The sequence below is a fragment of the Micrasema longulum genome, unplaced genomic scaffold (assembly GCF_059751315.1).
Source record: "Micrasema longulum isolate JH-2025_06_02 unplaced genomic scaffold, ASM5975131v1 h1tg000020l, whole genome shotgun sequence".
In the NCBI taxonomy this organism is placed as follows: Eukaryota; Metazoa; Arthropoda; class Insecta; order Trichoptera; family Brachycentridae; genus Micrasema; species Micrasema longulum.
The window spans coordinates 612,878-640,605 of NW_028277228.1; the positions used below are offsets into that span (position 1 = coordinate 612,878).

Consider the following 27,728-nt stretch of genomic DNA (forward strand, 5'->3'; position numbering starts at 1 on the left):
GTTTTTTTTCCAAATTCAAAAATGAGCACCAAAAGTTTTAAAGAAATGGTTAATGTTATACATCATCAAAAAGAAAATTTTCTGCTATGAAAGATATAGTGTTTGCTTTCACATTACGTATATGATTTTATTTGATTACAAGTCTTCAAAATGGAATATCAAGTAGACGAAAGTAAGCATTTTCAACAACTCCTTCTATTCGCGTTCAACCGAGGGAATAAAGCTGTCAAAGCTGCTTGCAATTTTTGTGTATGGTGAAGAAGCTTATTAATTATTGACTAATTTGTTTTTTTTTGTGTTGATGTAATAGTTGTTTGTGTGTTTGTAACTAATACCTATTGTAAATGCAAAAAAGAAATTATAATAAATAAAAAAAATGACTTTCACATCCTCGGCCTTCGTGGTGTAGTGGTCAAGACGCTCGATTCACCCACGGAAGGTTCCGGATTCGATTCCCGGTGAGAACACAAAAATTAAATGTGATTTTTCTTAAGCCTGGGTGTTCTGTGATGTAATTTACCACTGTAATTGGGCCTCCTGGCCTGTTGTGGTGCAAAAAAAGGCAAGAAAATATGTTCAAAACATGTTTGTTTAACCAGTGGTCCACCGAGGATGAGGCTTCTATTGCATAATCTATTCCTCGTCACAGATTGCGAATATTCTTAAAAAATAAGAGTATTTTTATCTCAGTATAGATACTTAGTCGCGCTCGTATAAATTTCTAACCTACGCATTCATTTCTTATCTGGATGATTTTCATAAATTAAAGACACTTTTAAACACACATTTTTGATTCCTCATCATCATCATAATCTTTCTTAACATCTTTCTCGCGACGAAAAAAAAATCAACGACAAACTAAAAAATACTTCCCTTTCAATGGTTTCGTCAATGAAGGATCTTGGCATTACTTTAGATAGTAAACTCTCCTATCGTGAACACATTGATAATATTGTAAACAAATCTCTCAAACTTCTCGGTTTTATCAATAGAGTGACGACGGACTTCAAAAATATTAATAAAATCAAAACTCTTTATTGCTCACTAGTTCGACCCCATCTAGAATACGCTTCTCCTATTTGGTCTCCATTCTACATGACTCATATCGACCTTATTGAGTCTGTCCAACACCGTTTTCTAAGAAAAGTGGCATGGTTGCTATGATTACAAAGGGGTAATTATTTCTCTTTTGAAATAGAGCAATCTCTTAATCTGTCTTTATTGGAGAGACGTAGAACTGAGATGGACGTTATGTGCATTTTCAAAATACCTAATGATATAAGTGATGTCCCATCTCTGTTGCAATCAATTTCTTTTCATGTTCCCAACCATGTCACCAGAAGTCAATATATGCTATTTATTAAATCTTCTAAGAGCAACTTTTGTTTTTTTGCCCCAATGTCCAGAATGTGTAGATTAGTCAATTCATCACACGACTTGGAATTCTTTGGGATAGATCTTCCGGCTTTTCGTAGATCTCTTCGCGACTAAACAGTGTGGGATGAAGTTAGTTTTGAAGTCTTATGTCTTTCGTTTTTATGAATATATTGTATACAATTATTGTTTTGCCCTTGTTTGTCTTTGCTACTTAGTTTTATGTTATATTTATGTTTCTTCGTGTTACTGATGTAATTGGATTAGGCCGTATACATAATAAAAATATATATATAAAAAAATAACCTTCATGTAACAGATGATCGAACTACGTTGCATTCGGTTTTTCAATCATCATCAGTGGCGCTACAGCCCGCTGTGGGGCCTGACCTCCCCCAGAATCTGTCTCCATTTCACCCTGCGCCCTGCGGCTCTTCACAGTTCGTCAGGCCAAATGCTCCAATGTCACTTTCCACATTATCCAGCCATCTTAAGTTTGGTCTGCCTCTGATGATTTACTATTTTATATATTTTTTTATTTTATTTGTTCTTTTGCAATTTATATATTACTTTTCTTAATATAATGTTCCTTCACCGGGGTGTTCCGTGCCGGGGAATATACAGGATGTCCCAGAAGTCGACGTCAAGCCGGAAACGGATGATAGAGCAAGACATGTTAGTTGTGAATCCGTCTCTATCCGTCTCACACATTAGTAAAAGTGGCTCCACTATCTGTCTCTCTCACATTTCGTAAAATGACTCTCTTCTTTTCTGACATATTTGTAAAAGTGGCGTCACTATCTGTCTCGCTCACACTTCGTAAAATAACTCCTAGTCTCTCAGAAACAAATGCTCAAACCTGGGTTTCATTATAAAAAAAATTGTCCACACCTAATTTAAGAAATAATCAAGCAAATATTGTACCATTTTGGAATCTTTATTAAATGCGCCAACTTTCAAAGTTACTTGCCAAATTAGCGTAGTACAGTTTTTTTTCAGTACAGTCAGTTAAAATTGGGAGTTGTGTTGATTTTGAATACTTGGTTGGGCAAAAAGTAACATTTTATTTCAAGCTGGAGCAGTTGGCTTTAAATTTTGGACCACAATTTAAAGGAAAATTATTCAGAATTCCATAATTGATTTTTTTTCAAATAAAATAAAGATTTGTAGTAACGGGAGTTAAAAGACCACCACAGGGTGTCAATTTTCTCGTTTTTTTTAAATGCCCATAATTAAAAAAATACAAGACTTAGAGTTTTTTTACATTTTTCTCACAACTAGCATAACTTGCTCTATCATCCATTTCCGGCTTGACCTCGACTTCTTGGACACCCTGTATAGATATCCATTATTGGCGTGTCCCTAATGTTTGTTTTTTTAATTAATAAATTACATTTTGTAGGGACTATGACCACACAAAAACCCTAAGCAACCCCTAGTTTTATCTTCTGTACACAAACATAACAATTTTTGCGGTATACTTTTTATATTTCATATTTTCCACTTACTCATTAAAAAAAAAAAAAACAGAATGTAACTTTAAATTTTTATTTTATATGTTTTTTTATGTATTTATAAATGCATCTACACCATAGATTTCATAATGTTTTCTAGATTTAGTATACCCACGCACAGGCCCTATGTGGAGTTTTTTTGTTTTTGTAAATGAAGTGAGATACTCGTATTACGTAATAAAAAATGTAACAAACGTAAACAAAAAAAATGTAAAAATTAATTACTATTTTTAAAAAAAGCGAAACACGCCGACATAGAACATTTCTTTCCAATACTCTTTCTTAAAAAAAAAATCTATTCAGTTTTGGGGAATCGAAAACGAGAATGCGAGACCCCGGATTTTAGTTTGGGCATTATCAGTCCGACGTGCAGTTGTCTTTTTTGCATAGTATTTGGGGAGGTATCTGCGAAAGAGTGACAGAAAAACTATACTTAAAAAAACTATTAATCAGACCGCTCTTATACCCCGTAAATCCTCTTAACACTTTATGTTTCGGCCGAACACATATAGAATTTACCTTGTGCTCGGCTCTTTTTTGTGAAATTTCATGCTTTGTAAAGGGTTTATTTAACGTGTCATAATTATGAAAATACTAGACTATATCAATTTTAACTTCTCCTATTTATTTAAAACAATTTAATAAGTCATTTTTGTATCATAGTTTTGCCAACATTGGCCTTTATGGAGAGCCACATTGCAATGTTCGCACATATACCTACAGCGCCTCACTCCTTTTTTTGTGCCTTGTATTCCGGAGCCGTGTAAACACGTGATTATAAAAACCACGCGTTGTGTCCCGCTCCCGTGCTTTCACGTAGTTTACCAGCAACGAAAAAGTACTAATAAAAGTCACTAGATGTCAATAAAATGCACTTTTTTGAACAGCTTGTAAATCACGTGAAAACACGGGACCGGGACACAACGAAAAAAGCGAAACATGCCGACATAGGACATTTTTTTCCAATACTCCTTTCTTAAAAAAAAAAACAAATCTATTCATGTCAATAAAATGCACTTTTTTGAACAGCTGGTAAATCACTTGAAAACACGGGACCGGGACACAACGCGTGTTTATATAATCAGGTGTCACACTGCTCCGGGATACAACGTATTAAACCAGGCACGGGAAACCTTTTTCTAGTCTGAACCAGATTGCTAATTTTCTCCGAGTTGCGGGCCGGAATAACGAAATAACCATACACAGATAAAAAGAAAATAGTATCGTTTCTAGTAGTAAGCGAACATCGTATAAAAATAAATCACGGTAATTCAATCAAAATTAAAAAGACCTAATGGTGCACTCTGGATTAAATCTTGATAAACAACTGCAGTCCCAGTCAAGTAAAATCCTTTTTAACATTATTCATACTGACGCGCTCCGGATTTAAATTATTCAAACGTTCTGAGTGCATTTATTAATTTCTAAAATCAGATTTAACTCTTCGGATAAAGAAATGCCAGTGTGTAAAAACCCCTAGTTAAAAGCAGTATTTTGTCACTTGAATACGACGTGGTATTTTTTAACGATGATTAAGGATAATTTATTAAGAACCATTTTCGTGAAGAATCATCTCTAATAATATTATTTATGTAATTATCAAATTAAATACAAAAATCCACTGTGGCTGAGAGGAAAAATCAATAGTCTTGGAGATGCTTCTATTTTAATTTTATTTTCTGAAAGAGAGTTGGTCTGTTAAATTTTCGTCTGTTTTCCCACAATTTATCTTCCAACATATTTTGTTCTCGACTTACCGAGTATTTGGAAGAAGGTGTCATCGAGGCGCATGGTGGACGAAAGGAGGTAGTCGGTTCCTTCCACTTCCCCTGGTATCATCATGTCACTTCTCATATCTTCGACTCTATCTTCCACGATCTGCTATCAGGTCACTATCACCACTACTACAGCGATTCACCGTAAATTTACACGATAAATTGTAAGAAATCGATCGAATCAATCATGGAATATAAAAACAAAAATTATTCGTTATATTTGTTGATTACGAAGTCACAATTAAACCTTGCGAATGATTCATATGATGGATGATTGTCTGAAAAATACGATTAAATCATAATTTCAGTAACCAATGTTTTTAATTACAAAAAATCATGAATATATCACTTTTCGTAGTTGTTTTCAAATATTTTTACTGCTTGTTTTCATTTCGTTATCTTGAAATTTATGGTGCAAATATTTATCTTAAATCCATAGATAATTTTATCAAATACTGCGCGTTTTTACAGTTCACTGAAGACGAATTGAACACTATTTGAGAGCTTCACACGACATGGAAAAAGTGCTATAATAACATATTTTTAATAACATCACCATACGAAAATATGTATTTCAAAAAAAATAAAGGTAAATCAGTCACTTTTTGGTTTATTTCACGTCAGTTTTTTGTTCAGTTGATCATTAAATTCCACTGAATTTAGAATGTTTTTTTGATCAGAGATAAATGTCAAATAAATCACACGTGCTTTCTAGATTACTCCACCATTTTAAGACGAAGTCAAATATACTCAAAAACTGTATGGTTTCTTTGATAAGTTGTGCGGATTGGTTTAAAATCATTTGGCTGTTGATAGGCGAGTTATGTGGTTTTCCACAAGGCCGGTATAGGATTTTCTTAGAGCTTCTCTGCGAGGCGCGCGTCCCGTGCAAGAAGTACAACTGTCAAATGACAACTGGCCGACAGCCGACTTTACGGGCACACGACACGGCGGGGAGCGGGTCCCGAGCGATCAGCTGACGAAGCGATTTGCAAACTGTGGGTCGGGAGCCGGGACCTCTTAGGCGTTTACACTTACACTAGATTATGCACGTTACATTATTTATTTTCATTCGCACGACGGTAGATATATTTGGTTCTAGTCTTGCCAGTTACTTTTTTTATTACGAAAAAATTACAAACGGACAACTGAAAACATGTAATATGTACATACAAGAAATATAATATTGGCAAACCCGTCATCCCATAAAATAAATTGTTCGCACTCAATTCGTTGCAGACGGTAATTTGTCGTTACCGTTATTTATATAATACTTGTTACTTGTATTAGACCGTTTTATGTAAATCAGGTATTAATATTAGAATCAGATTGCATAAAATAATATAATCAATTAAATTTTAAACAAAACAAACAAACATATCATCACGCCGTTTCCCCGTAGGGGTAGGCAGAGAGGATAAAACCCATAACACTCTATCTTGGCATACAGACCTCGCTTCCTCTACATTCATACATCTTCTCATGCACGCACGCCGATTATTCCTACTTTTGACATGTCAGTCTTCAAGTATTTGATGGACTTGATCGTGCCATGTCTTTCTCGGTCTTCCTTGTTTTCTGCATCCATCAACATTTACATCGTAGATCCTTTTAGCCGTTCTTTCGCTGTCTATTCGCTCTACATGTCCAAACCAACGCAGCACCCCTTTCTTGATTCTGTCAATAATGCATGTCTCAGCCTTACACACTTCACGGATCTCGACATTTGTGCACCTATCATACATCGTTTTACCACACATTAAATTTTAATCTATTAATATTCTTGTTTCGTCATAGATTTTTGTTTTCGTTTTATCAAATTTTATATTATAATTGTTTATTATTTAATAAATTTTCTGATTTTTAAAAAATGTAAAGGTATTTTATTTTATTTCATTACATTTAATAATCATGCGGCTATATATTTATTTTAGATTTTTCAATTCCAAAGTGATATTTATGTTTATAACTGTAGACAGCTAATTATTATTTCCTAATTTCAAAATGTTTTATTGATTATTCTGTATTTTGTTGATGTCCACATATAATTTGTGAAAGACGTATAAGGCTTTTATTCTTTATTTTATGAAGTGTATAATAAATACATTGTTTTTTTCTGTTTGTAAACCCAAACTAAAATGTAAAAGAAATAATAAAGTATAAATGCTAAAGAAAGCCCAAATTATATAAATAAAAAAAAATATCAAAAAAACGTAAGAAAAATTACTTTATAATTAAATAAGATAACAAATTGATATTTAATTGCCTTAGTTAATTACCAGAAATATCTCGTCGTGATCGTAGAACAATCATGGATGTGCGAAAAATGCGATATTGACATTCTTTTGTATTTGATCTTGAAAAGGTTTTATATTCCAGGTTTGAAAAAAAAATGATATACATATCTTCAACAATGTTTTGAGTATGTCCAAATGCCTGCAGGCTGGCTGAATTTCTCCCCAGGGAGTTATTCATATTTATATTTGTTGCAACAGAGAGGGAAAACATTTTTGAGAAGGGAATATGGAAATCTTATCACCTGTCATTGGCTGGTTTAAGTGGCCACTTTACACAATGTGTAACATTCACCATTCTGCCTATGTTTGAACATCCATATTTCCTCAAATTTTACATCTGTTGACTTTTGTGAGGTAAAAGAGCTAAAACCTTTATCACGTGGGTAAGATTTTAAACAATTTTCTAATTTTTATCCTTCTTCTTTTACCAGGTTGTCAGTTCAACAATGTTTTAAGTACGTCTAAATGCTTGCAGACTGGCTGGATTTCCTCCTTAGGGAGTTATTCATATTTAAATTTACAGGTCATAAGCCCTACGCTATAATTGGAGTGCCGTGACTAATCATGTTACCTTCATGTAACAGATGGTCGAAATACGCTGCATTTGGTTTATAAATGCAGTGCTCTATGCACCACTAAGTGCGATTTTTATATCTGTGTAAATATTTAAAAAAAAATCTATTTTCCATTTCACACCATTATATAATTATTTTGTTTTTAAAAGTTATATTTTTCTTGTATAGTTATAACTTAATTCTAGTTAACTGTATTCATTATACGAGTATGTCAACCCCGTGGTGTAATGGTAAGTGCGTTTGCCTACTATTATACCCTATGGTGGTATGTGAAGTTCAATAATAAAACTTATTGTAGTTGACTGTGGTTTATTCTGAATGTTTATTATATTGTGGTAAGAGGGCAACTGTTTGCTAGGAGAGACAAACCTAGAATGACTTGCCAAGCTGTGTGGGTATGCAGACGACTGTAGATATATTGTTGTCACCAACAATATATCTACATTCCTTACACCTACCATGCGAGAGGTTTTGGGTTCGATTTCCGACAAGGTTGAAATAAAATATTGATTTAAAAGGGTGTTTTTAGACAATAATATTTTCTTAGTCCCTGGACTGTTACCTGAAGTGCAAGACTGATCATCTTGCCTTTATGTAACAAAAATGATACGCTGCGATTGGTGTACCAATGCAGTGCCCTATGCACCATTAGGTGCGGAAAGGGAATGATGATGATGATGTATATATATTTAATAAATTAATTTTTGTAGTAAATAAATATTGACGTTCTTATGATTAAGAATATAAATATATTTTGGGGGCATTTCTTTTGGTATTAAATAATCGTGTTAGAAAATGGGGAAGAATCTGTAGTAGAGTAGGGTTCGAACCTTGGATCTTCTGATCCGGAGTCCGCGACACTCCCCACAGGACCAGATTCTCATACTCATAAAATTATGAAATTGACGAATAATTAGCAGCCTCCGTGGTGCAGTGGTCAAGATGCTTGATTCACACACGGAAGGTTCCGGGTTCGATTCCCGGTGAGAACACAAAAAAAAATATATGTGATTTTTCTCAATCCTGGGTGTTCTGTGATGTAACTCTCTACTGGTTGGGCCTCCTGGCCTGTTGTGGTGCAAACAAACTAATTACATTTACTTTAACTATTTTTTGCATCACTAGCCACGAGGCATAATCACACAAAATTGATCATCTCGTCGGGATCGTAGAACAACGACGGTTGTGATTTTCTTTAACTTTACGTGAGAGCGGTTTAATAATTTTTTTACACTTAATAACTACAAAAGTATACCATTTTTTACACGTAGATATGCAGAAAGCAGCCTGTCCACAATTTTGAAAAATGAGATTTTTATCGTTTCGGGTGCAGTAAGGTCGATTCTATGTTCTGCCAAAAGCAGCCAGACCGCATTCGTACAAAAAATTGTATTAATTGCCTTCTGAAAATGGTGTCGATCACAAAAATGGCATTTTTCAATATGCAAAAAACACCCACAGCACTAGAAAAATCTCACTGTAATTTAAAAATCATTAAAACTGGTCAATTACATAATAAGGCTCTTGTTTGTAATATAAATAAAACTAATGTATTCATTGTTTATCATTTTTTAAAGTCAGAAACATTCCAACTGGTGAGTAGATTGAGTAGTTTCATCGATAACTCGGCCATTTTAGAGAGTCTCAATTTTTATGTTCCTGATGGCTATCTCCGACAGCGTCAGCACAGACTGTTTTACCTCCCGGTTTCCAGAACCAACCTGCCTCTGGTCATGCCGATTGGAAGAGCAGCAGCTAGAAGTCAAGCAGCTGAACATTATCACTTTGGAGATCGACATCTTTCACATTAGTGAAACTATGTTTAAGAGGCAAATACTCTTGCTACTAGAGAGTATTATACCTTAATAATGTCGAACCATTGCTCAAGGGTTCTTGGTTTGATACAAAGTTCCAATTTAACGTCTTAAATCCTTTGTTATTTGTTATGTTACTTTGTGAATAAATAATTTGAATTTGAATTTAAAATTTTTTAGATTTGAAAAATTTACTCTTTTTACCAAAGTGCTATTATCTCAGTTTCCCTTTTCTATGGCTGGATGTTTTCTGCATAACTACATTCATTTGATACTTGGGTTAGTTAAGTATAAATATTTTTTTCAAACCTAGAGAAAAAACCTTCATTTATTTTTTTTTATATATAATACAAAAGAAAGTCAATGTCGCATGTTTTGCACATCCGTCGTTGTTCTGCGATTTAGATGATTTGTTATACATCCTGTCAATGCACCCTTCCTTTCTTTCATGTGGTGGTATTCTGGGCCTTCTCTACCCCCCAAAGAGTGATTAATTTATAGATTTTTATTTTTTAACGCGACAACACTTTGCTTTATATGATATAATGGCCACACTGATGATTAAACGTCAAGTGGTTTATAAAACTGCTTTAAAAACGGAAATAAAACTAATACGGTTTGGTCAATTCGACCTAATTAAGTGTTTTAGATAATGCTTATGGCCGCAATAATGTTCTAAATGAAAATCATCATGTTTGATTTCACGTGCTCATATTTTTTGACGTTTTACCATCAGTGTAACCATATATGAAGCAAAAATAAATATACCCAAATTAACCACTCTCTAGGGTATAGAGAAGATTCATAATTGCACCTCTGGGGCGATATTCCAAACGCTCTCGCGGCCGTAGAAAAAGCTTTTATCTCGCGTATTTACATAAAAAAATCAGTTTCAAAATCGGTTCAGAACTGCACCGCTGGATTCTCTTCCTGTCTCCTTCCAAACTCATGACCTGACTCCTCATTCATATAATGGGTATAACGAAAGTATATAATTAAAATAATATATATACAACCTCCATCTTTCCAACAAGAGTAATTCTAAAATAAATAGGTTTTACACATAGAATTAAGAATAGTCCAGAAGGAGCGTAGAATCATATTTGAATACGTCGGACTGTGTCCAATAATTCCCCCACTATGCCCTACTTTCGCCGCGTGCATTCGTGATGTCGCCGCGTTATGTTTCTTGGTGGGAAACAAATTAATCATAACACAAATGTAAGGTAAAAAAAATTAATCTGTTAATTTTTCTAACATTTTATTGTGCACGCGGAAACATCGATTGACGCAACAGAGTAGATAAGTAAAGGGTCATTTAATAAGTGTTGCCGACGTAAAAGTACATGCACCAACTTGGCGGCCCTTCCTGGGGTTTTAATGTAGCATAGGAGGCTTCAGTATGTGTAAGCGATCTACCACCTCCTCAATAAAGACTAGTATTTGTCACTTTCGGGGGTGGTGATCGCCATACTGAAGCCCACATATAGATTAGAATTCATGAAAATATTTGTATGCCCATAATGTGTTTTTATGTTGTTCTGTATAAGTGTTGATCGCCGCGCGGTCGGCGGGGAACTGCGGCCGGTAGCGGGAGGGTGGGGACCTTATACGTGGCGCGAGAGAGACCGATAGAGCCGGCAAATGTGCTCGCTATCTCTCTCGCCGCGTGATTGGTCAACCTAGCACCGCCCGCTATTGGCCTAGCCCACCGCCGCACGGCAAAATGTTGTATATATAGCCCCGCCGGGGAAAAATAAAGTCAGTCATCTCACCACACTACTAAGGCTTTCTACTCTCCACTTCACCTCCCTACCTCGCTTCAAACCGGACCTCATCGCCACCTGGATTCGAACACCGCTACCCCCCTGGACTTGGAACTCGGATACTCTTTGGATTGGATTTTGGACCCCGGATAATTTGGACCCTTGGATACTTCCCCGGAACACACCCCGCCGTTCCCACCGACGGAGAGATACCGGCCTTACAACCCGGTTGCCTGACTCAGGATTGCGGCCGCCAGCGCTACTCGCTAGCGACCCCGCAAGGGATCTCTAGGCGACGATACCTCCCCCGGAGCTTATCGTTCGTCGGCCGAGGCCCGCCTACGCCCGGCCACTCTGCGTTTGACACCAGCACCTATAGAAATACAGTTCTTGTGACGGGCGCGATTGCTACGGACGAAGCAGTGATCCGCCGCGTCTGTTACAAGTTGGTCCTTCGAGAAGAACCGGATATTCATCGCAGAGCGCCTAGAGATGACTTCGAGAACCCCTTCACTCCGCTCGGGTCGAGGAGGCACGGAACCAAGAGAAGACCCTGCTACAGATCAGGACTCAGCCGAGTCGGACACATCCGAAGATACAGTCCAGCGGCTGAGGACGCAGGTTCGAACGCTCCGTGCTTCACTACACGATCAAGACCGACGCGTGCCCTTGGAAACGAATCCCGAGCCCGCGCCGCGTGCTACGGAGATGGACGGCATCATGACGGTGCTGTCAAAAATGGCGATTCTACTAGAGGCTTCGCAAGGAAGAAGCCCGACTTCAGCCCCAGAGGACGTTAGCAGAGTCGGCGCCATGATAGCGCGCCAATCTACTGCCAAGGACCTACCCGCCTTCGCCGGAGAGCCGCAGGAATGGGCTACTTTCAAATCGCAGTACACTCAGTCGACGGAGATGTGCTGCCTTTCGGATCCAGAAAACCTCCTGCGTCTACAGCGTGCGTTGAAAGGACGGGCAAGAGAATCTGTGTCGTCATTACTAGTGGATCCAAGCCAAGTGAGGGTGATAATGAAGACGTTGGAGCTACACTACGGCCAGCCGGACATTGTAGCGTCTTCCTTGTTGGAAAAAGTGAGAAGGCTCCGCTGCATACAGAACGACGGATCTACGCAAGCATTAGTAGATCTGTCTAGCGCAGTTCGGAACGCGATAGCGACCTTAGAAGGCTTCGGTGGCGATTACATGTCTACGCCACAACTACTAAGCGAACTAGTGAGCAAGTTACCGCTGTGCATGAAGTCTCTCTGGTGGTACAGCAGAAGAGGAAACCGGGTGAGGCCCTCCGCGAAGGATTTCGCGCTCTTTTTGGAAGATTTAACGGAATCTTCGATGATAGGCGGCGGAATAGAGCCGCAAGTGTACAGCGGAAAACAACGCGAGAAGCCACAGAAGCGAGAACAAGTGCATACAGTGATTTCAACAGAGGGAAACGGGAAAAGTGTAGCGTCATGTGTTTTGTGCGGACGAGGACATTTACTACAAACGTGCCAGGAATACATAGAGTGTAGTATTTCGGAAAGATGGGACATAGTGAAGCGAAAGAATTTGTGTTTTTCGTGTTTATCGAACACTCATCGGGCAATAAAGTGTAGAAATGTAAAAAAGTGCGGCCTCGATGGATGTCGCCGAACACATCACAAGACATTACACGACAGAAATAGTGCCGATATCAGTGAAGCTCGGTCTAGCGCCGATATACGAGCGCCAGATAATAATGCCCGCCGCGACACGCCTGCAGCGGCGGGCGCCGGGGGAAACAGACCGACCGCGAACGAAACCCGCGCCGCGAGTTCAAATGAAAGAAACTACGATTACGGCCACAGTTCGCGGACGAATAATATAGTGACGAGCACCTACGCTCGGGAGGAACCGGTCCTCCTAAAAGTGATTCCCGTCATGTTAAGTGGTCCGCGAGGACGAGTGAACGCATACGCGTTACTAGATGAGGGATCAACCGTGACATTGATTGACGCGAAAATAGCAAACGACATCGGCGCGCCGGGAGAGACTCGAGGATTAAAAATCCACGGTGCCGGCGGAATGTGCGTGACAGATAGTGCATCAAGAAAGGTCACAATTAAAGTGCGCGGAGTTACGGAAGATTTATTCACTCTCCGCGCAAACACAATACAGAAGCTGAGTCTGCCGCTACAGCCCGTGATTGAAGGGGAAGGCAGGATGCGACAAGTGTGCCCGCAGTTACTCATCGGCCAAGATAACGCCTCTCTCATAGTGACGAGAGAGGCACGGAGATGCGGGGAATACATCGCCTCAGTGACAGCCTTAGGAAAGGTGATACACGGTGGGCGGACACGCCAGACTAACGCCAGCATACTAATGGCGCTTAGTACAGAACAGAGACTAGAAAATCTAGTTAAACAGAATTACGCCGTCGACGCGTTAGGTATAAGTTCGACAGCCAAGATATCGCGTCAGGAGGCGAGAGCCACAGAAACCATGAGAGCCACGACACGTTTCCTACCGCAAGGACGGTACGAGACAGGGCTACTGTGGAAAGACAATCGAATGTGTTTACCGGATAATCGCCGTACAGCGCTGAATCGATTTTTAAGCATAGAGAAAAAGTTCAGTAAAAACAGTGAATTCGCCGCGGCTTACAAGTTAAAGATTAAAGAATATCTAGACAAGGGGTATGCCCGGGAACTGACGCTGGCTGAAAGACAAGACACTGCGAGTGGGCTTTGGTTTTTGCCGCATTTCGCAGTGACGAACGTGAATAAACCGGATAAAATACGGATAGTATTTGACGCCGCCAGCCGCTGCAACGGGAAGTCATTGAACGACATGTTGGCCAACGGCCCGGACCTTCTCTCATCGCTTATGGGAAATATAATGCGATTTCGCGAGGGAAAGATCGCGCTGGCAGCAGATATAAGGGAGATGTTTCTCCAAATTAAAATAAGAAAAGAAGACCAGAGGGCGCAGCTGTTCCTCTGGCGCGATAGTCCCGAAGAAGAAATTCGGGAAATGATTATGACGTCGATGACGTTCGGCGCGGCGTGTTCACCGAGCAGCGCACAGTACGTGAGAAATCAAGTCGCAGAAGATCACGGGCAAGAGATGGCCGCCGCCAGGGATGCTGTGCGAAATAAATTCTACATGGACGACTATATGGATGCCGTAGACAGTGCAACAGAGGCGATACAACTGCGCCACGATGTCAGCGAACTACTACGGCGGGGCGGATTCATCCTCGCGAATTGGGCGAGTAATGATCCCTCCGTAATGGAAGCGATTCCTTCAAGTCTGAGAGGGAAAAGCGCACGCGAAATAATTAGCGGAACCTCCGTGACAGAGAGGGTCCTCGGCATCAAATGGGACCCGGTGACAGACGAGTTTCAATTTAAATTTAAAGTGTCACGGGAGGTTCCAACAGAGAGGCCTACAAAACGGCAGATGCTAAGTGAAGTTATGAGCATTTTCGATCCACTCGGTTTCGTAGGGTGTTTGACAATACGCCCGCGAATACTGCTACAAGATGTGTGGCGCTCCCACATAGAGTGGGACGAACAAGTGAATGAAGAACACGCAGAGAAATGGCGCACTTGGGTGGACATATTACGCAATACCGAGTGCGCTATACCGCGGCGCGTATCGAGCGCCAATGGCCAGCCAGTAGAGCTGCACGTATTTTCCGATGCCTCGGAGCAAGCGAGCTGCGCCGTAGCCTACATCGTGGAGGAGAACGCCGCCGGAAGGAATGCGACGTTCATGGCTAGCAAGTGCCGAGTTAGCCCGCTACGAGCGCTATCAATTCCACGCCTGGAATTACAAGCCGCGCTCATGGCCGCACGACTGGCGGCCACAATCAAGAAAGAATGCGGAAGTAATATACGCGATACCTACTACTGGACAGATTCTACTACGGTGCTGTGCTGGGTCCAGAGTGATTCGCGCATCTTCACGCCATTTGTAGCCCACCGCCTAGGGGAAATAGATGAGCTAACGAACGCTCAAGAGTGGCGGTGGGTACCAGGAAAGAAGAACCCCGCTGATCTCGGGACGCGGGACGGCGAGATACCAGACATCTCCCCGGCCGGCATGTGGTTCAGTGGGCCGAGTTTCATAAAGAAAAATAAAAGTCAATGGCCGCCGCTCAAGGTAATAACGGCGACCCCGGATACAAGCAGTGAAATAAAGTGTGCGAACAGTGCCATCGTGATGACAGCCCTCCCGGACGAAAGAAGATTTTCCTCCTGGCGGAGACTGATCAGGACTACAGCGTGGGTGTTGCGCTTCATAAACCGCTGCAGGAAAAAGAATACAGGAAGCGCGACACTCATCGCCCCGGAACTCAAGGCATCAGAGAGGGCGTGGATACTCATAAGCCAGACAGACAGTTACCACGCCGAGATAGCCGCAATTAGACGGGGGGAGTGCCTCCCGCGGAACAGCCGCCTGCTGGGCCTCACTCCCTACCTCGATAAAGATAGCGTCCTCAGAATGGGGACGCGAATTATGGAAGCCCCCGCGGTGAGCGAGCAACTAAAGGCGCCCGTCATACTGGACGGAGCGCACGCCTATACGCGTCTATTGATAAGGCATTATCACGAGTCGCGGCAACACGCAAGTACAGAGCGGACACTCAGCGAACTCAGACAACAGTTCTTTATAACACGATTACGGACAAATATAAGGAAAATTATATACGAGTGCCGCTACTGTCGAATACAGAAGGCCCGCCCGCAGCCTCCGCTCATGGGACAGCTGCCTGCCGGCCGACTCGATCATCACGTAAGGCCTTTTACCCACTGTGGGGTGGACATGTTCGGGCCCGTATACGTAACTATCGGAAGACGCCGGGAGAAACGATACGGGGCCCTGTTTACGTGCATGGTTACGAGGGCCGTGCATATTGAAATTACACCGTCGTTGAGTACTGACTCGACGGTGCAGGCCCTCAGAAGGATGGCGGCCCGCAGAGGACATCCGACAACGCTCTACTCGGACAACGGGACGAACTTCAGAGGCGCAGACAAAGAGATGGCGGCCGCCATGAAGGAACTAGCCCACGATCCCGAACTACAGAACGAGGCGACAAGGAGAGGGATCAAATGGGTGTTCAACCCGCCATCGGCGCCACACATGGGGGGAGCCTGGGAACGGCTCGTCCGGTCGATAAAGGGGGCGCTTATGGTGATTCTAAAGGAACAAGCCCCCCGAGAGGAAACGCTAATGACAGCGATAGCGGAGGCCGAGTACACAGTAAACACTCGGCCCCTAACCCACGTCTCGCTTGATAGCCGAGACGACGCTCCGCTGACTCCGATGCACTTTCTCATCGGGTCGAGCGGGGCCCAGCCGCATCTGGCCGATTACAGAGACGCGCCGCCCGAACTGTGCCTCAGAAAACAATGGCGGGTGGCACAGAAACTAGCCGACGCATTTTGGAAAAGATGGATGAGGGAATATCTCCCGACGTTGGCACAACGACGGAAGTGGCAACAGGCCGCCACACCGATCATGGTCGATGACCTGGTCATAATAACGGACGCCGCCCTCCCGCGGAATGAATGGCCGCGGGGACGCGTCATAGCAGTCACACCAGGGAAGGATGGACAAGTCAGGAGCGCCCGGGTCCAGACAGCCACCGGAACCTACACACGACCCGCCGTCAAGCTCGCCGTGTTGCAAATCAAGGACGACGTCGGCGCAGAGATGCCTCCTCGGCAGGGGGGAGTGTTGCCGACGTAAAAGTACATGCACCAACTTGGCGGCCCTTCCTGGGGTTTTAATGTAGCATAGGAGGCTTCAGTATGTGTAAGCGATCTACCACCTCCTCAATAAAGACTAGTATTTGTCACTTTCGGGGGTGGTGATCGCCATACTGAAGCCCACATATAGATTAGAATTCATGAAAATATTTGTATGCCCATAATGTGTTTTTATGTTGTTCTGTATAAGTGTTGATCGCCGCGCGGTCGGCGGGGAACTGCGGCCGGTAGCGGGAGGGTGGGGACCTTATACGTGGCGCGAGAGAGACCGATAGAGCCGGCAAATGTGCTCGCTATCTCTCTCGCCGCGTGATTGGTCAACCTAGCACCGCCCGCTATTGGCCTAGCCCACCGCCGCACGGCAAAATGTTGTATATATAGCCCCGCCGGGGAAAAATAAAGTCAGTCATCTCACCACACTACTAAGGCTTTCTACTCTCCACTTCACCTCCCTACCTCGCTTCAAACCGGACCTCATCGCCACCTGGATTCGAACACCGCTACCCCCCTGGACTTGGAACTCGGATACTCTTTGGATTGGATTTTGGACCCCGGATAATTTGGACCCTTGGATACTTCCCCGGAACACACCCCGCCGTTCCCACCGACGGAGAGATACCGGCCTTACAACCCGGTTGCCTGACTCAGGATTGCGGCCGCCAGCGCTACTCGCTAGCGACCCCGCAAGGGATCTCTAGGCGACGATACCTCCCCCGGAGCTTATCGTTCGTCGGCCGAGGCCCGCCTACGCCCGGCCACTCTGCGTTTGACACCAGCACCTATAGAAATACAGTTCTTGTGACGGGCGCGATTGCTACGGACGAAGCAGTGATCCGCCGCGTCTGTTACAATAAGAGTAATTGAATTAATGAACTTTGAACTCAAAATATAAAACAAATTTTATTTTACATAAAACAAATATTTTTATATCATGTTAAATAATATTTGATGTTTTAAAGATAGCATCGTTCATATGCCCTCCACGGCGTTGTTTAATCCTAGGTCTAATTTTAATTAGTTCTTTCATTAGATGAGCAAAGTAGGATAAAAAAAATGTACTACCCTGGCAACATTAGCCAAATTTACATTTTGTTTCTTAGACAATCTAACAGATAAAAAAATAAATTAAATTTTTAAGTAATGCATTTGCTACTTAAACATTCGTTTGCTAATTACACATGAAATGTGATTGCATCCTGTTTATTTAAGATCTTAGCAGTATTTCTACACTTTAAAAGGACACAACACGGCATAGTCGAATTCAAATCAGGAGTTGCGTACTGAGCGAGGTCTACAAAAAAAAAATGGGGCAAAACGTAAACCTACTTATTTATGAGTAGTGGATAGGTACTAAAAATAATAGGTTTTTACAGATGGATTATTGTATTTTCAGTTTACCTACATATTTATATATCATCTTATACTCACCATAAAACTATGATTCAGGTAATGTCAATCACAATATATAATAAAACTTTAATCAATCTACATTGATAACTCTTTTGATGTGTTCGCATAAAGTATTTGCCGTGTGTTGCAAAACGAAAATCATCGCCGATTAAATGTGAATCATTAAAAACAAAAAACAAAAAATTCTACGCAATAACTTCGAAAGTAATCACGTCAGACGAGATGTGATTGGCAAATGGATTACTAGGCGTATAATCCCAGGATCGATTTGCGTTTGGTCGACTATAGAGTGATTTTTCGTTTTATTTTCACAAATTACTTTGAAATGTTTGTAGTCGGTAGGTATCCGATACATGCTGGTCTAATCACTTTCAGAAGTGGTATTCTGAACGCATTTTTACGCGTATTTACCTACTAAATACACGCAAACAGAGCGATCTCCTCGCGCGCGATAGGGGAATATCACATACTACGAGTACAGATAAAAATATATGAAACGGATTTAAAATAATTAATTGTATTTTCAAAATCAATATGGATTTGTGGTAAAATGTTTTCATTCATAAATGTAAAAAAGAAATTCAACAAAAATACGTTCGTAAAAAAACGTAACGTGTTTGGCCTAGTTTGTTGTGACGTCAAGATTCGTGATATTGTTATCCACAAATTTCAACGGCCAGGAACAGATAAACATGAATCGTGACGTATTAGGGGCGTGGCCGAATGGAATCACCGTTTTTGCGCACTAAGTACATTTTATGCTTCTAATAATAAGCAAAAAAAAATTTTTTTCCCTGGATAGTATTTCATTGATCTTTATTACTTAAAAAATATTATAATAATAACTTGATATTTCCCTATTCCGTTCAGAATACCAGCCCAGTGGTGTTATTCTGAACCCCTCGTGCAGCCGTGGAAAAAACTTTTAATTACATACAAAATACGCAAGGTAAAAGCTTTTTCTACGGCCGCGAGAGCGTTTGGAATATCACCCCAGGTGGTATTATTGAATAATTAAAATGTCTTTTGCGCCACTAGGAAAATACTAAAAATGTGTAGAAGATTGAATAATTTTTTTAAAGTTTATAGGTAGTTAAAATATACATTTTATAATACAATCGAAAAAGGAATTTCAATCATAAGTAGGTACTATCTGTACTCTGAAAAATCTAAAAAAAATGTCTATTTAATTGGTACGAAATATTAAAAATAACATGTCATCACTGTTCAAATATAAATTTTATTATAAAATAAAATAATTAAATACGTCACATCAATACAAAAAGAAAATTTAATCAATAGTACAACGTACCAACTGTACGGTGAAAAATCGAAAAAAAAATGTATTTATTCATGTAAAATATTAAAAATAACATGTCCTCACTGCGGTAACCCGAGCCGAGGACACAACGATTTAATAAACATTTTTTTACATGTAAAAATACACATCAGCATCATTCCCCTTTCCGAACTTAGTGGTACATAGGGCACTGCATTAATAAACTAAATGCCAATTCACATCGACGATGTAAAGGAAAAAGTTACTAAGTGACACGTAGCACTTTTACAGAAGATCCAATTTAAGGTTTTTTTCATTTAATACAAAATCTCACATTTAATTTTTTTATTTGAATAATGTTTGAAAATCGCCAAATAATAGGTATATATGAGATTTTTTTTATTAATTGAAAAAAGTACAAAAAAACTTTTATTGACTCTTCTGTAAAGTTGCTACATGTTACTTAGCGTACATTCACGGAGACTGGACCGCTGTGCACGTGCAAACCACGAGCCCACTGCGTGATATCGCATGATTGGCCCATTTCACACCACGGTAAAAATCTACACGGCATGATAAAATACAAAACGGTGGATCGATATTTATTATTTTACAATTATTTATTTATTCAATGCCTGGCAAACGCAATAACCAGCACGCCATGAGACCGACCAATCTCCAGTCGATTTCCCTTTGTAGGATTTTTACCTGAGAGTACTCGCTATTAATGGGCTCACGATAATGGGATAATACTGAACATAAATAAAACAAAAGTGATGCTTATTCATTCTACGCATACAAGTAAACAAAACAAAATACTTAATGTTAAAGGTCACGATTATGAATGTCTCCATTTAAAAAAATCACCTTGTGCCTGTCAAACGATAGAAATGGTCAAACAATATACATATCTAGGCTTAACTATCGAAAATAATTTTCATTGGAAATTACATGTAGAAAGTGTTTGCCAAAAACTAAAAGCGGTACTTATAAAATTCAATTATTTGAAATTCTGTGTTCCGCGGGCCACCTTGTACTGTTTATACCATGCGCTGGTTGAGTCAATTATATCGTATGGAGTGAGTTGTTACGGGCTAACATTTACAACGTATACAAATAGGATAAAAAAATTACAAATTAGATTCCTTAAAATGTTAGCAAGTAAAACCAACTTAATAACTCAAAATGACTACGAAAATCTTTTCCCGATGTGTAAAGTTTTGACGGTACAGAATATGATATACTATCGCCTGGTAACAGAGGACTTCATGGATTTCTATAAAACGCCAATATCACATAAGCATAAAACGCGCCAAAAAGCGAGAGGAAACTTCATAGAAAGAAGAGCCATAAATGCGTATGGAGAGAGGACCAGGGCGTATATACTCCCTCGCATAGTAAAGAGACTCCCGGACGAAATAAAAAATAGTGATATGAATAAAAACAAAGTAAAATTGGTTTTAAAAATCTTTTTCTTAAATTCTAAGTTTAGTCTATAAAAAAAAAATATATAAAAAAATGGGGAAACCAAACAATTTAAAACAATGTCAAAAAAAGTGTTTGTTTATTATTTTTTATATATTTCGTTTTCAAAAAAGACTTGATTAACTTGTATTTAATTTTTTTTAAACTTTTATTTTATTGATATTTTTAAGATTTTAAAAAAAAAATATTTTATGTAAACATTTATTATATTATGTTACAAAAATGTTTAAAGAGAGAAATCCCTGCAAAAAAACTGCTTCTGCAGTTTGGCGGGAATTAAAAAAAATAAATTGTTTTGAATTTAAAAAAGAAAAAAAAAATTTTAAAAAAAATTAAAAAAATAAAAAAATAATGATTTTGATAAAAAAATCATTAAAATCTCTTTTGTTAAGTTTTACTATATTATTTGAACCGAGTTGTGGTCCCGTGGCTAGAGTTGCGGATTCATGGATCAGAGGTCCGAGGTTCAAACTCCACTCTACCCCAACTTGATTTCCATTTTATAACAGTGAGTTATTTACAACTCATTAAAAATGGTCACCAAAATTGAAATATTTGGGTAAATTATAAGAACGCTAAAATTCATTATTTTTTAAAAATATATGTTAAACAAAACGTTTTTCTTGTTTTTTTATAGGTATCATTAACTATATAGTTTTATCTGTAAAAAAACGAAAAATATAAATCAAATCAAATTTAAACAGGTACAAACTAATCTAATATATGTCAATCCACTATAATTCTACCGTGCCGTTTAGATAAGATGATATGTGTGGAATAGGATATTCTCCGTCGGATATCACGCGGCTAATTGTTTATTTGGAAATTCTTGAAATAATGAACAGACTTTTGTAACTTTTTCCTTTCAACCGTTGATATACAATATAAATATTAAAACTCCTTAAAACAATAAAATCAAAAAACTCAATGAATCATGCATGAAAAATATTTAAATACAAATAAAATATAGAGGAAAAAAACAAATATAAATGGTACACCTCGTGTAAAATGATAACTTCAGTGGTCACATGCTTTGTAATTTAAAAAATGCCAAAAAGTCCATTAAATTTTGTTAAAAAGGTTCTCGTCTCTGTTGTAAAATCTATCAATCTTGGTATATTCGGTAAGTTTCGCATTGTAAAAATATATTTAATAACTAAATACTGCATATTAAATTGATGTTATGCATTATAATATATTCTATATATATATATGTATATAAAAGGCAATGTTCGTAAGTGTGTACTCGATGGACTGAATAACTACTGGATAGATTACGTGCGGTTTTCAGCGAAATGTAGATCTTCGCCACGAGCATATTTATAGTTATTAAAATCTTAAATTTACTAAGCAGAATAAAATTTAGGAGCGTAAATGCTTTTTTCATCCATCACCGGGGTTGCATTCGATGAGAATGCATATACGAAAAAAATGTATGGATGTAATTTTTTTGTGTGTAAAAAAGTTTATTTTTGAATGTTTACAAACAACATTCGGCTTTTATGGATTCCTATCACATTATTTTCTTAAATTCCTTATAGTTTCCACCCATTAATATATTTTACTGAATTTTTGGCTATACTAAAATAATGTTAACTGACAATTGATACATTTTTGAAAATCGCATTCCTGAATAGAGTGCACCCCTGTTGATGAGAAGAGCAGAGTTTGACATTTGCAAAAAGAGTTCTATATTTGAAAACGAATTATTTGATGTTTTCAAATTCAAACATAAACAAGTACTCAGGTACCTAATTAAATTAAATATTTGAATTTGAATTATTTTTAGATTTGGAATTTTAATTATAAACAAGTACCAAGGTTCCTACTTATCAATGAAAAGTTACATCATTTTTTTTCAAAACAACTAAACGTCGATTTTGTCTATTTTAGTTAGGCATTAAAGGTCCTAAATGCAGTTGTCTTTTTTGCATGGCATCGGGGAGGCATCTTCAAGACAGTAACAGGAAACCAATGTTAAAATACCTATTTATCAAAATTCCTTATCATCGCATATCCATGTTATCCGAAACACAAAAATAATAATGTTTGTGTACATATCTAATTTTAACTAAATACAATATTTGATATCAAACTTTCGATTGTGTTAATTTAATATATATATTTACGAGTGTGTACCCAAATCTCGCTATAGCAAAGCATCGCCGGGTTCAGCTCGTATTATATATTTCCACGTGTTTAATTCATCTTTAAAGGTAGATTAAGGCTAGGGATAAGGATAAAGTAAGGCATTTGGTATTTTTATTTTTGATAGCAGGTAATATAATACTTTTAGTTTATTTGACGCATGGCCCCTGATAACACGAGTAGATTTTATCTCAAAAGGTACGAAATCTTAGAATATAGATAAGAAAAAGTTTAGATGCGATAAGAACTGTTTAGAAACCGTCCAAATGTATTATTTACCATGGTATTTATTTGTAAGTGATAAGAAAACATTAAACTACAATAAAATCACTTCTCGCTTACGGAGTATAATTATTTTTCGATATACCTATCATGTTATTAAATGTTTCGTAGAAAAAATGTTAATAATGATTCTCAGAAGTCAGGATATTATCTTTATGCTTTTAGTTACCCATCAGGGCCGCGATTATGATGGGAAGGTAAGGACGTCTTACCTTCACCATGACGGTATAGTGAAGTGAAGATAAATTCTACTGAGTGATTACGAAGATACACTACCGATCCCCTCACCTTCAAATTTTGAGGTAGGTACATCGATATGTATCGACGGGTCTAGTACCCCTCGGTACGCAAATCTACGCATTAAAAGTGACAAAAATTTTGTTCCAATTTTTCCTTTAATTACGATTTATTTATATTTTTAATCGTTCTGAGGCTGGCACTTTTTTTCTTAAAAGCCTATTAAAAATATGAGAGAGAAATAATGAAATTTTGAAGTCGAATTGAATTCTGACATATATTGTCAGTTTTAAAAACGAACGCCTAGATGCATAGAGAATGTAGCTAGACTCTGCCCTTTTGACATATAAGAGCATCTAGGAGTAAAATGTTGCCACTATAAAAAACAAATTTATTTGTTACATTTTTCCATCTCTTTTTACTATCTTCCTGAGTGTACGTACGTATCGAGACGTTAAAGGAGTCGGCTTTGTTATCGCTTGGTAGATAAATTCATACGATCGTAAGGCATACTGTCTCGGTAATTGTCAAAAGTCATATGAAAATCATGTTTAAGCGAGCATGATTTTCATATGACTTTTTTTTGGCTTATTTATTATTATTATTATTAATTTATTTATTTAATTGTAAAAGTACACATGAATAAAAATTAAGACACATAAAACATAAATAATTCTAATAAATACAAAAACCTCACCAAGCCACTTTTTGTGCTTGAATTGGGGTTTATTGGAGATTATAATCGCTTTGAAGTGGCCATTTTTATCACAGAAGCCTATTAAAAATATGAATGAGAACTATTACTAATTTTAATGAAGTAAGAAACGCGGACTAAATCTTTGGATTCATTCATTAGTTGATTTCGATTGTATGATGTCGAGATGAAAAGTTCAGTCGGTTTCAGTTTCGGCCAGTTTTAGCCAATAAAACGATTTTCGGCTGCGGATTCGGTTTCGGCCAAAAGGTGGCCGAAACGTCCGTTCCGCCGAAACCTGCGGTCGGCATGTGTCGAATTCCGCTCGGCTGTACTCGGGTGGAAAATTAACACAATGAGGAACTTCAGCCCTACGGGAAATTGGATACAAAAAATGATTTCTTGCGCGCGGTAAAAATTAGAGCATTAAATTGTATGGTAAAACTTCTTAAAAATGTACGAAAAATATAATAATAAATATTTTAACAAAAACGCACTACTTTGAATACTTTGTCACTGGTTCATATGAACCATCCAATTATATGAGAGCTTTGAAGGATATCCGGTTTGGTCACCGTAAACGAACCAATCAGAAGAACTGTCATAGAACAACCTCTGACGTCACTCGCGGAGTTATTTCAGAAATATAAAACTTTAAAAAATCATAGCGCTGATAATACGATATATAAAAATTGGCTTAGTTTAATATTCCATTAACAAATAAAATAAAAAGACACTGAACTTCCTCATTAGAGATATTGGATTGTTGTCATTGAAAAATAATTAGTTATTGTATTGCTATTGTTTAACATGAAAAATAAAAACTAGACTGATTTTGCGAATAGTTAGCAGTTGTAAGACCTTTCTTATTTATATTTTTGAAATTCCTACTATTACTACTACTACTAACATCATGCCATTTCCTCGTGGGGGTAGGCAGAGAGAATAGACTGCCACACACGTCTATCCTGGCATACATTCCTAGCTTCTTTCATATTTATACATCTTGTCATTCAGACCAGACTTAAGATTTTGGTTTATTTGATGTCCCCGTCGCCAAATATACCTATTTTATCATTCTTTCGTCATCCATTCGTTCTACATACCCAAACCATCTCAGAGAACTTTTTTCCCTTTATAGCTAATAAGTTTATGTTCCTATTGAAAAACATTTACATATGTATAAGTTATTTATTTGACAATTGGACGTATGCAGAAAAGATCCAAATGTCAAATTACAGTTTTGAGATATTTTAGGAAATAAAAGATCACCCTAGTATAAAATTACAGATAACTACTTGATTTGAAAAATTATTGTTTGTGATTGAAATAGTATTTTTCTTGCCTCATGTTATTGTTTATTTTGCATGAAAATGTCTGCCTTAAAACAGGTTGTACCTAGTAAGGCAGACTAGACAAAATCCAGAAAAATCTATTACCTATGTATGTATCTAGAAATTTTATTTTCTTGATAATAAACCATGATTATCATTATTTTTATTATTTTATTTATTATGAATAATTAGTTATTAGACACGTCATTATATCCGTGAATTATGTAAAAAAAAAATATTTGTCCGCCTATGCAGACATACAAATGTATTTGTAATTTATTATCTAAAATCATCATCATTCAATTCACACACCTTATTGGGCATAGGGCACTTCATTGGTACACCTATCGTAGCGTATCCAGTGATAATTTAGAAGTATAAGCAAATCCTGATCGTTTTTGTTACATGAAGGTAAGATGATCAGTTTTATGTAATTACATGAAGTAGACGGAATATTTGCATTTGCACTATTCCTGATGCAAAAATTGATTTTACATATCTTTTATACGAAAACATTTTTCAACTACATTAAGACCAAATATCATTGGACTCTTTGTGCAAAATGTAAAATTCTAGTATTGCATTATGGACCGTGTTTTAAAATTGAATTACTACGTAAGTGTTTATCGTAAGTGTTTGTCTAATCGGATGGACCTTTTTTGTTTAAATATATTTTTTTTTAAATCCAAAGTAAGTGGGATCTTTTCTGCATATATACGTCCAGTTGTACTCCGCATTACTTTACGGGCCGTTTGACCCTTCACGTAATGCGAACTGTAAATGCCTAGACTTCCGTATTCCCTTCTCAGAAATGTTTTCTCTCTGTTGAAATAAATTTATTTAAATAAGTTTATGTTACGGCCGAAACTAGAACAGAAGCCGAAATTCTTTACAAGAGACAGTATCGAAAGTTCTATCACAACAAAAAAACACCCGTTATAATAAATATTGACAATGACCATTAAAAAGTTATTTAAACGGTACAAAATATGTGGTAAAAATATCTAGAGGGTAAATAAAGTAAAAAATATAAAAATAAATTAACTGTCATTTAAATAAAACGGTAATCATGAAACGTAAATGTACCATACTGGTACACACCGCTAAATAAATTTAAAATTTATTCTTGAGCGTCACTTGCTTTTACGATCTTAATAATAATAAATATGATTTTTATTTTTATGTGGGTTATAAATGTGAAATTTAAAAGGAAAATAGGTAAAAAATGTGAAGTTATCATCGCTCTTGCCTCGTTTAACCTACAAAGTATTTTTGTCTCTGTTATTGGCAGTCATTGCAATGCCATGTCTAGATCGTCTAGTGATCTCTATAACATTTATTCTGTGCCCAACAGTTTCATGCCACTACAAGATGCGTTATTAATAAACTCTGTTACATCATTGGGTTCGGTTCATTGGATGAAAAAATATTTCCAAAGAAAGCGACCGAGACTTTGAAATAAAGGACTTGAGATTTTTACGTTACATCAAAAGAAGCATTTTGCATAAAAAAGGTTAGCTCTTTCATAAATGTTCAAAAGAAAAAAAAACTAAATAGAAGCAGTTACTAAAAAAACCACAAAATATTTCGTGTGGTTTCGGAATTTTTTAGCTTTTAACGTTTTGTTTTTTTTTAATTGACAAAAATTTGGCTTTGGATTTACGTTTTGTTTATTTTTTTGCGATATAAGTATAATTTATTTATTTTGTTCATTAACGCCCAAAAGGCATTTACAAAAAGTAAAAATGAAATACATGCCAACATACTAAATAATAAACACAGAATATACAGAAAAAATATATAGGATACAATAAAAAGTTTTACAAAGTAAAAAAAAAACAATAATAACAAAGGTATGCAAGAAAAAACAGTAAGCATATAAACAAAAAATGCGAAGATATAAGCTTATGAAATGAATTCTGTAAAGCAAACCATAAATAAAGTGTTACGGTAAGCAAGAAAGACATTTTTAAGTTAAATTAATAAACAAG

The 27,728-nt window shown here is 37.7% G+C and overlaps 1 protein-coding gene across 5 annotated transcripts in view; it reads right to left on the minus strand.

The window, feature by feature from the left end:
• Window positions 1-27,728, minus strand: part of LOC148285616 (transcription factor HNF-4 homolog) — a 233,560-nt gene that overhangs the window by 176,220 nt on the left and 29,612 nt on the right. For 2 of the 5 annotated variants that reach the window (XM_088243236.1, XM_088243228.1), the window contains exon 1: window positions 4,646-5,580. The exons of the other annotated variants lie outside the window; for them this stretch is intronic. In XM_088243236.1, the coding sequence (XP_088099362.1) occupies window positions 4,646-4,742 (97 nt within the window). In that variant the 5' untranslated portion in view covers window positions 4,743-5,580. Of the gene's footprint in view, window positions 1-4,645; window positions 5,581-27,728 lie in introns of those variants that run through there. 5 annotated transcript variants of the gene reach the window in all.